A 10,537-nucleotide genomic window follows, 5' to 3' on the forward strand; every position below is an offset into this window, starting at 1 on the left:
AAAATTAATTTCACTTTTTTTTTCTTTTTTTAATGTGGCTACCAGAAAAATTTAAATTACATATGCAGCCTGCACTGTATTTCTGTTGAAGAGGGTTGGTCTAGAGTATAAACAGTGATATGATTTACAGAAAGAAGAGAGAAAAGAAGAGAATGAAGCAAAGAAGAGAAGAGACTATTATTAGTCACATATAGGGGGCTACAGTAAGTCTTGACCACCACTTCCCCACAACTTGGAAATATAAGAAATAAAGCTGTCCTTTAGAAGTTGGGGTGGGGGATAGATAATCATATAATTGGTTCAAAGCTCAAATATGCAGCATAACCTTAAAAACCTAGAATGGTTTCAGTCTAAGAGAGTGGGACCAGAACCTGCTGGAATGTATTTATTTATATAGCTTAGAAAAAAATGCACCAGTCACAAGGGGTATTGGTAAGCAATGGAGTACAGAAAAAAGGATCTCATCAAAGGGGACCATGGGCAGTATCTATCAAAGCACTGCCAAGGGAGTAGACATCTGTCCAGGTTCTCTTAGTCTGACACTATTAAGCAGAAAATCCTAGAGACTAGGGTGATCACCGAATTTACTGGTCAAACCAAGCCACTTTAATAATACCCAAAAGGGGTGTTATTAATTAATCATTGTGCTGGGACAATAAACCAGGACTGTCCCAAATAAATCTGGGCATATCGTCACCCTACCTCAAGTAATTCATTCTAATTTATTGCTCTCTTTACAGCCTCCTCATTATATGTGCCTGATGTTAACACATACATTTTTAAATATACTGACATTATTAATAATTGGGATGCTTCTTACAATTGATATGGGCATTAATGTCAGGCTTTCCCCCAAAATCCTATTATTAATTTAATAGTACATCTTATGGTCAATGACATCATACAGTCAACGATATGGTAGTTTGGCTACCCATGTGGTATAACATGAAGGAAAAATTTATTTATCGGAGAATAGGAATGACCTCCCCCCAGGCATTTATTTCAATTGAAAAATAAATAAACTGTTTTTAAGCATTGGTTACTTGCGAGCTAGGTTAGTTTGAATTGGTAACCTAAAACTGGATTCTGAGTTTATAATGCCCAAGTTCAGATCAAGCACTGGGGTGAACTTACTAAGGTCATTCTTGACCCATGGAGACCTGTTTGGCAAGTCCCCCAGCGTTACTCAGGGGACAACCCTTGCTACCACCATGGGTACCATCATAACCCTTCCCTGTTGGAAACTGATAGAGTTAGTAAGACAAGGAATCTGGTATAGGTCTGTTGGGTTCAAAAGGCCAATAAGAAGACATTAAACTGGAAGTGGGTCTAGAACTTGAATGAGTTATGTATGGGTCACAAATGCGCGAAAGAAGAAATGATTTTGCTGTGTCCAATATAGCTGCAGTTCAGATAAACTACCATAGGTAGAAAATAGTCATTTAATTATGCAATTAACTGAGAAGTTTCAGAAGTTTAAACAGGTTCACCCTATGTGCCAAATTGGATAGACTAATGGTGGCTTAGTGTTTACAGCCTCTTAGGAATACAGAAGTTTGGGGAAAAGCACTGTCTTTGATTAATCATGTCGGATATTGACTCAGAAGGCGAGGGGGGACATGGAATTAAAACACATTTATATTGGAAGTATTATAAAATGTTATTAAAGATGTTTTCCTTCAACAAAATACAATAGTAAGATCATATGTAAAATGAGAAAAACATTTGAAATCAACTTACTTATTTTGTCCAACTGTCTCAAAATCTTTCACAACAATTCTGAGGGAAGATGAAGAGTCCAGTGGTATACCCCTCAAGTCAAATTCCAAAATCTGTCCACAGAAAAGTTATGGAAACAAAAAGGCTGTTAAAAGGATCAGGGGATATAATAAGATGGACCAACACTAAATGTTGGGCCATTATCTTCACCAATGACAATCGTTTGAATTATTCAATTCTATGGTTAGGTGGAAGTGACTAAATTCTAAATTCAGTTCTAAATCTGGATGCTGCTGAGGGTTGTGGGAAAACAAACTAGACTTGGCCCCAGAGGACCAGGAAGCAACTCCTGGCTTCCCATTTGCTAGGCTCTGTGGCTTTGAACAAGTCACCAAATCCGTATCTCACAGCCAGAGAGCTGACTGAATGCTTACCATAGCTGTTTCAAGAATAAAATAAAATGTATGCATGAAAATGATTTCTTCAATGGTTATGTTTAAATTACTTGCTCCCCCTAAACATTATCATCAAAGAGATGAATAACCTAAGAAAACATTTTGTATAATGTATTAGGCCCTTATTTGAAGTCCCACTGATGTCAGGGCTGTAGTCAGATGAGGCTTTCATCTTAATGCAACAAATTGCTGTCTAATAACAAACAAAAAAATCAACAGAGCACCACTGATGCCTGTGATTGATTATGTAATAAATGAATTAAAACAGTGTCTGCTGATGATTTCATTCTCCTTGTAATAGGTTTGGAGTGGAAGGAGAATATGTCTCATAACTCATATTAGAACACACCCAGTAATTCCAATGGGTTTGGGGTTGGCATTTCATTTGGTTTAAGTTTCAGTTATAAAACTGTAACTGGAAAGTTTACATGGTAAATACATTGGCAGTATGAAGGAAAAAATGTGTTGGAAACAAAATGGGGTGAGATGGATAATACCCTGAGGAGGACACGCCTGCTCACGTGATCATACCACCTGTCTGCCATCGGCCACGTGGATTGACCTCAAATATAAAGTGGCATGCTAGGATTACTCAAAACCTAAAGCACTAAATGCACACATATATGTACTTCTATTTGTTTTATTCTTGGAGCTCTATGTGATGGCTTTTCAGAAAGGCATTAAGAAGATTTTTATCCTCACCTCATTCAATGAGAAGGTACAGTCTTTATCTCATAGAGATATTGAAACTATTGGGAGGGGAAGTCTTCACCGCCTCCAGATTTAGTGAAAATATCAAAGACATTTATCACTGCACTTATCCAGGGAGGCGTGACCAGCTTTTGGAAAAAACAATGGGGCCGATGATCAAGTTTTCAAAAATTAGTCAGCATAGGAAAATCCTACTCAGTGGAAAGAATTTAAATTTTCACATATCTATAAATATTAAACACTGGGGGGGAGGGAGGTAAATGAACTATATCCCTTCAATACAATATTACACGGTCATTTAAAATGATTTTGAATAGAATGATATGGGTATATACTAAGGATATAATAGTAAAAAAATAGAAAGAAAACCGTACTTGCTATATGATACTAATATGCTAATTTTAAGACATCATATTTTCTTAAATATATTTACTTAATAAGCATTTATTGATACATCCCAGATATTAACAGTAGTTGCTTCTGGATGGTAGAACCAAAAGTAATTTTTATGCTGATCTGAAGTTTTTGATATTTCTATGTTAAATATGTATTATTTTATCAACCTAAAAACAGTAAATGTCTTGACACAGCCAGACACACAAAATATCATGTGATACACTCATAATTAGTTACATGAAAGTATGTCTTTAGTTATTGAGCTTTTCCTCTGGGACTCTAGAAATGATCTAATTCCACTCCTTGCTCTACAAGATGTGCCCACACATGCAATATAACCAGACCAAGGTCACACAGCAAGCTCAAGGCTGTTCCTGGCTAGAACCCAACCCTCCTCACTCCTGTCCAGGCTCCACTTACCACACCTCTACTGTACAGGAGATGTTGCTGTGTTGTGTCTCCTTGAGCTGCTCTGCTGTCTCCATGGCCACAAGGGGAGACAGAGGGGGTGGGGGTAAAATACATAGGTTCTCCTCCCAAAAGGAAGAGTTAGCCTCTGACCAAAGATAAGATAACCTAGCTTATCCATTGAAACCAAGTTGAAAAAAACAATGAAGTTACCTCATCCCAGACAGGGTTGAGTTCATTATCAACTCTCTTTGTTTTCTTTTTCTCATCTGCAAATAAAAATTAAGGGAGAAGAGCAATCAATTAGAAATATTTATAGAACATGTACCATTCATTTGTTCATTCGAAGAGAATTTCCCTGAGGGCCAACGATGTGCCTGCATTTTCCCATTCCCATAGGATGGAGGCTACCTGAATCCCATTTTCCAAACTGAACAGCATTTTTTGGCCTCAAATGTTTTTTACCATCACCGGGTCTAAAGGAGTGAAGGGATGGGGAACTCAGAATCATGGAAATGCCATGACGCTCTGCTTCTCCCTCACCAACTCCTGCAGACCAAGGTTACCCAGGGCCTCTGCATCTCTAGCTTGTTGCAGAAAGAAGCCAACGAAGTTAACCTTTGACACGCAGGTGTCCCCATTTCATAGATGAGGACACTGAGGCTCAAAGGAGTTAAGAAATGTGTCTGAGCTCAGATGCGGTGGCGGGGTCCTGATAAAACCTGGTGTTTCAGCTCTGAAGCCCATGCCGCCTCTGCGTGTGATAAGACCACATCACAGCTTAAGATTGAGCTGGACTCCCTCCCCCAGGCCTCAGCAGAAGGTAATTTATTTGTATATACACGCTTTCTAGAACCCACAGGGAATTGAGGGTTTCCTTTCCTCCTAGCCCACCTTTTCTGAAGATACAAGGTCTTTTTCCTGTGTGTCGGAGACTAGATAGTACACCCACCTAGATGAGTAAATCTAACATTGTAGAAGAAATACTGATAAAAATATTTTTCCATTTTGAACAAATATGTAAACTAAACCTTTATATAGAGAAAAATGCTTGTACTAAGTCACTAATATTCAGCTCTGGATAAAAATTTGTGGAAATAAATACTTAGGAATTTTTTTTAAAAAGTTAATCCTGCTGGTGTTTAAGTTTCCTTTGAGTCAAGTCCAAAGAGCAGGGGCTTCTGTTAGGTCCCTAGGTCTCCAAATCCTCACCAAAATAAAAGTTAGTGATAGAGTACACAGTATTTTGTAAGCATCAGCTCATCTGTTTTCAGGGGAATAAAAAGAAAAGAAAATGTTTTCTCCTGTGTGTCTCCATTACTATCACACAGAACACTCACAACACCTCTGACACAAAAAGTTTTGGGGAGGGGGTTCCCCACCAAGCAATTTTCTGCAATACCAGATGGGTGTTCTATAATTTAACTTAATTCTGACACTATTTACCTGGAGACACCATGAAATCTCACAGGTTAAGGGGTCAGTCCCACAAGACTGCCCTCCCCCCGCCTTCCCCACACACACCAATCTCACTTCAGACACCAGTATAAGCAAGATCAGGTTCTCACCAGTGCTCTTGAGAGACCAGTTATAAATCTGAGGTTCCTGTGAGCCCCTGTCGGGTTCAGTTAATTTGCTAGAGTGGCTCACAGAACTCAAGGAAACGCTTACTTACGCTTAGCAGTTTATTAAAGGCTATGATAAAGGATACAGATGACAGCCAGAAAGGCTACATGAGCATAGGAGCTTCTGTCCCCGTGGAGTTGGGGTGCCTCACCCTCCTGGTACATGGATGTGTTCCTCCACCCAAAAGCTCTCTTAACTCATACTTTTGGAGTTTTTATGCAGGTTTTATCATGTAGGTATGATCAATTATTAACTCCATTTCCAGCCCCTCTCTCCAATCTAGAGAAATGGGGGGTGGGGCTGAAAATTCCAAGTTTCTAATTACAGCTTGGTCTTTCTGGGGACCAGCCCCCATCCAGGAGCCCACCCAGAGTCACCTCATTAGAACAAAAGATGGCCCTCGTGCTCTTAGCATTTAGGAATTTATAAGGGTTTTAGGAGCTCTGTGCCAAGAATGGTGTTGGGTCAGGGAGAACAACATGTATGTTTTCTGTTTCTCACATCATCTAATCTCCCTAAAAATCCTAGGAGGTATGTATAATTCTTTTCATCCCCCTTTCACAGCTAAGGAAACTGAGAGCTTGAGTAACATATTCAAAGTCACCCAGTTAGTACGCGGCAAGGGCTGGGATTGGAACCATTCCTTGTCTTCCCCTCTCCTGCTGTGGGAGGTAGGAAGGAGCTGGTGTGTTTTGTTCAGCTGAATGTCACATTGCTAAGGCTCTCCACACACGGCCAGCAGTGGGACTAACTACTTCATTCTTCCAAGACCTCAGCATAGCAAAACCATGCGTCATCCCCCTCACTCTGCTAAGCATTAACTTTTCCACTTGAGTGGGCTCCCATAGCCCCACTGGCTTCCCTTTCAAGCTGCAGCATGACCCTCCTCATCGGCGCCTAGATGAGCTATGCTAGTTAGCTCTGTGGCTTTTTTATGTGGCTCACACAGCCCCTCACTGGTCAGATTCTAATGTCACCTAGAAGCTGCCCTGATTTCCCCTCTCGCGCTTCCGGATTGAGCCCATTCACTCCTCCTCTCCTCTGACAGAGATCTCTCAATCTTCCTCTCTGGTTACAACACAAGAAAGTGTCCTTGAGAGAAAGAGGAGTCATACAGAGGGTTTATAAACTGACAGTACTGAATAAATGGCTTCTATCCACAATTGTACAGCTCCCTATAAATAGCCATCTACAGGTACCAGGCTGTGCATTCTACTGCAGTGTCTCCAAATCTTGACGACAACCCTGTTAGGTAAACATTCTCATCCACATTTTACAGACAAGGAATTGAGAGAATCTGGTTAACTTGTCTAAGGTCACATAGTTAATAAGGAAACAGAGCCAGAATCCGAACTTACATCTCCTTGGCCCCAAAACTGAGTATGTGTTTGCCTCCACACCACAGTGCCTCATTGGAAGCTGCCAGAAACACTGGATAAAGAAAATGCATAGGTATAATATGTGTGATGGGCTTGGCACCGTGGGCAATGGCCACAGGAAAGTCCAAGGTGAGGTTTCAGGGCATCCTGAGACTCTCTAAGACTATTTGCTCCAACACAAAAAATATTACATCTATGAGGTTTTTGGAGGAGAGGGTTTATTACTCTCATCATATTATCAAATGAGTTAGTAACCTTGACAAAGGTTAGGAATCTCTGCCTCTGACAGGCATGAAATTGTACCATTAATATTCCTCCAGCTCACCACCAGCCTTGCTGCTATAACCAGGGCTGGGTGGGTGGAGAATTGAGTCAGGAGGGAGTGAACCTGGATCCTGAGACTGTGGCAGGCCTTTAAAAGAAAAGATGGGCAATTGCAAGAGGTCCCAGCAAGTAAGTAAAGCAAGAAGGCAGCAAATAATTTTCAGAAATTAGGCACAGGGGCTTAGGGGAGGACTTGGGTCACTGAAGAATGGAATTGAAACAAAATTTTAGTCTTCAACTCCCCGATTCCAGGCAGGGAGCTAAGGCAGGGACTAGGGCACCAGAGAAGTGGTGGAAAAAGCCAGTACTTGCTCACTTGAACTGAATCCTAAACCTAGTGACTGACCTGCAAATCAGAGTAGGAGAAGAAAGCCTACAAGGCTATCTTGATGCCAAGGCTAGTAGTACTTACCTTCCCACCCCCACTAGGGATGGAATTATTCCAGAGTCAGCAGTGGAAGAGGGTGAGAAAGATCACTTGCTTATTCGTTCATTTTCAAACATTTATTAAACACCTAGTGTGTGCTAGTAACTGGGGAAACAGAAGACTGTAAGATAATCCCAGGTCTTAAAATGTTCCACAAATGGAGTATATGGGCTATACAATGCAGGAAGCAAACAAATCTTTATGTATGTTTTCACCAAGTAGCAAAAAGCCCCCACCATGCTCTTGCCAGCTTCATTCTCATGTTGGAAATTCCTCCTGTAAAAGGATGATTAAAGGGAATAAGAGAGTTCTTCCATAAACCTAATCAACATCCTCATTCTTCCACCCAACAAATACCTTCGAAATATCAGTTGCCAGGCACTGAGTTGGACACTGTGGGAGATATAAAGATACTCAAAACATGGTTTGTGCCCTCACATGGTTCAGTGGAGCGGTAGATGTGTCCAGGTGACTAATATAAAAACAGGGCTTCAGTTGCTGTCAGGGGAGTAACAGATGAAAATACAAGTTCAGAAGAAGGGGAAGTGACTTCACACTGTGGGCATCAGGTAAGGCCTCTGAGGAAGCAGAGGCTGAACTGGAGATCAAAGGATCCAAGGACAAGGATGGATCAAAATGTGGAGCTGGGAAGAAAAGGCTACTCCAGGTGGGAGCAAAGGGGTGGGTGGGTCAGCCATGGAGGAGGAGAGAACAAGTCAGGTCATGTCTGGGGACACTGCACAGCTCAACTGGCTGGAACCAAGGGATGTGGAAGGGACTAAAGGCAACCAGGCTGTGTGGGAAAGTTATGGTCACACTGTGAAGCCATGAATGCCAGGCTAAGCTTCATTTGGTTGATACAAGCCACTTAGGAAGAAGTTGAAAACTGGACTTTAGAACTTCAAGTTCACAATCCAATGAGAAAAACCAAGTTGCCCAACAACTCTTCCAATATATGTTCCTCAACACATGATTCAGTTGTGTGTCTAGAACAAAGGAGCCCAGCTGAGTCCTAGCAGATGCAGGTTGACCACGTATCAGTGGGACTATTCATGTGGAACTTCCTGTCACTCCTGGCACTTGCACACAATGTTGATGCTAATGACAATACCCTCTAGGGGGCGCTCACCCCCAGCCAGGCATGCACTAAATCCTTCACTACATCATTTCATTTAAACTTCCTAACAAGCCCAAGAGGTAAGCACTGTTATTGTCCCCAGTTTGCAGATGCGTAAAGTGAGCCCGGAATGGTTCGGTAAATTTTCCAATGTCACAGAGTTAGTAAGATTTAAAGAGAAAACCCCAGGCCCAAAATGACGTCATTCCTGCTAAAGGCCTTCAACACCAAACCTATATTTACTACCTGTTCTAATTGCAGTTCAATCTCTCTCAAAACATAATCTTAACCACTCAGTTTGGAATTTTCTGGTCACTAACTAGTAAGGTAATCTGTCACGTGGGCCCTCTCCACCCTCCCAACCCCGCCCCCTTCCTAGGAAAAAGGCAATCTTCATGATAAAAACCCTTCCAATTATCTATTCCTAAAGAAAAGATGTCTGGGCCCCAAAATGATCCTTTCTTTTCTTTTGTTAATAGCTCCCTTGACCCACCTTTCTTCCTATAAAAACCTTCCATTTTGTACAATGCCTCAGAACACCCTTCTCATTACTAGATGGGATGCTGCTTGATTCATGAATTGCTTAATAAAGTCAATTAAGTCTTCAAATTTACTCAGTTAATTTTTTTTTTAACAGAAGAAACGCTCTAACTCAGGACTAGTCTGATTCTAAACCCCATGCATTTAACTACTGTACCTCTTATCTTTCTAGATAATAGAGGTTGATTAAGTCACTGGCATTAGCTCTTATCCTGGAGAAACCCAGCTCTCCCATCTGAAGAATCCCTTCCAAGAAAGAGGCTCTGATTTTTATCAAAATACTCAGACATTACATTTTGTTGAAAGCCTATTCTCGCACATAAACATGTCAGCCAAGAAAAAGTACATAAATTCCTAAAAAAAAAAAAAAAAAGAAGATAAATTCCTTTCTTATCAGCAACCACAGAATCACATGTTTATATTATTCAATTATTCAATTCCACCTCTTTTTTAAAAAAGGTCAAAAGTTGCAGGCACTAAACATCAGATTAAATTACAGGAAACTCTCCTTCTCCACATTACCACCTCCTCTCCTTCCCACTCTAATTTTATTAAGATGACTGTTCCTTCCTATGGAAAGCCATTAAATACTTTCAACCCTGTCCATAACAACTGATTCAAATGCAGAATACACAGAGAATAGACCAGACTCAAGGCATTCTTCAGGACATTTCCTGTTTTCCGATTAGTTATGCCTGCTTCTCTCTCAGTTCTTTGAAGGTCACCATTGCAGTAATTAACTCGCATGCCAACTTCTGAATAACATTTCCCTGAGAACTGAACAAGCACTCTTTGCCAAGCCACCACACACCCTCTTGCACGGAACCATTTCCTTTGCTGTTCACCTACCGGGCTCTTTGTTGGACTCGTATATTGAAAAGGCTTGAAAGACACCATGACTCCTAAGACTGGATTGCTGAGAAGACCAGTGTGATGGTTAATTTTATGTGTCAACTTGCCTAAGCTATGATGCCAGTTGTTTGGTCAAACACTAGTCTAGATGTTACTGTGAAGGCATTTTATAGATGTGATTAACATTTACAATCAATTGTTGAAGTAAAGCAGATTACTCTCCATAATGTGAGTGGGCCTCATCCAATCAGTTGAAGGCCTTACAAGCAAAATCTGAGGTTTCCTGGAGAAGGATTTTTGCCTTAAGACTATAACACAGAAATCCTGCCAGAGTTTCCAACCTGCTGACCTGCCCTATAGATTTCAGACTCAGGACTGCAGCATTAAATTTGCTTGAATTTCCAGAGTGCTGGCCTGCCCCACAAATTTCAGACTTGTCAGCCCCCTACAATCGCATGAACCAATTCCTTAAAATCAATCTCTCTCTCTCTCTCTCTCACTCTCATATATATATATATATATATATATATATATATATATATATATATATATATACACACACACACATATAATATATATATAT

At 40.7% G+C, this 10,537-nt stretch overlaps 1 protein-coding gene across 1 annotated transcript in view; it reads right to left on the bottom strand.

Annotated features, from left to right (window-relative positions):
• Positions 1-10,537, bottom strand: part of MYOF (myoferlin) — a 165,673-nt gene that overhangs the window by 145,882 nt on the left and 9,254 nt on the right. Inside the window, exons 2-3 of the mRNA XM_019639002.1 lie at positions 3,903-3,958; positions 1,741-1,832 (exon numbers count right to left, since the gene is read on the bottom strand). Of these exons, the coding sequence (XP_019494547.1) occupies positions 1,741-1,832; positions 3,903-3,958 (148 nt within the window). The remainder of the gene's footprint in view (positions 1-1,740; positions 1,833-3,902; positions 3,959-10,537) is intronic.

Source organism: Hipposideros armiger, unplaced genomic scaffold, assembly GCF_001890085.2.
Source record: "Hipposideros armiger isolate ML-2016 unplaced genomic scaffold, ASM189008v1 scaffold_42, whole genome shotgun sequence".
Taxonomy (NCBI): domain Eukaryota; kingdom Metazoa; phylum Chordata; class Mammalia; order Chiroptera; family Hipposideridae; genus Hipposideros; species Hipposideros armiger.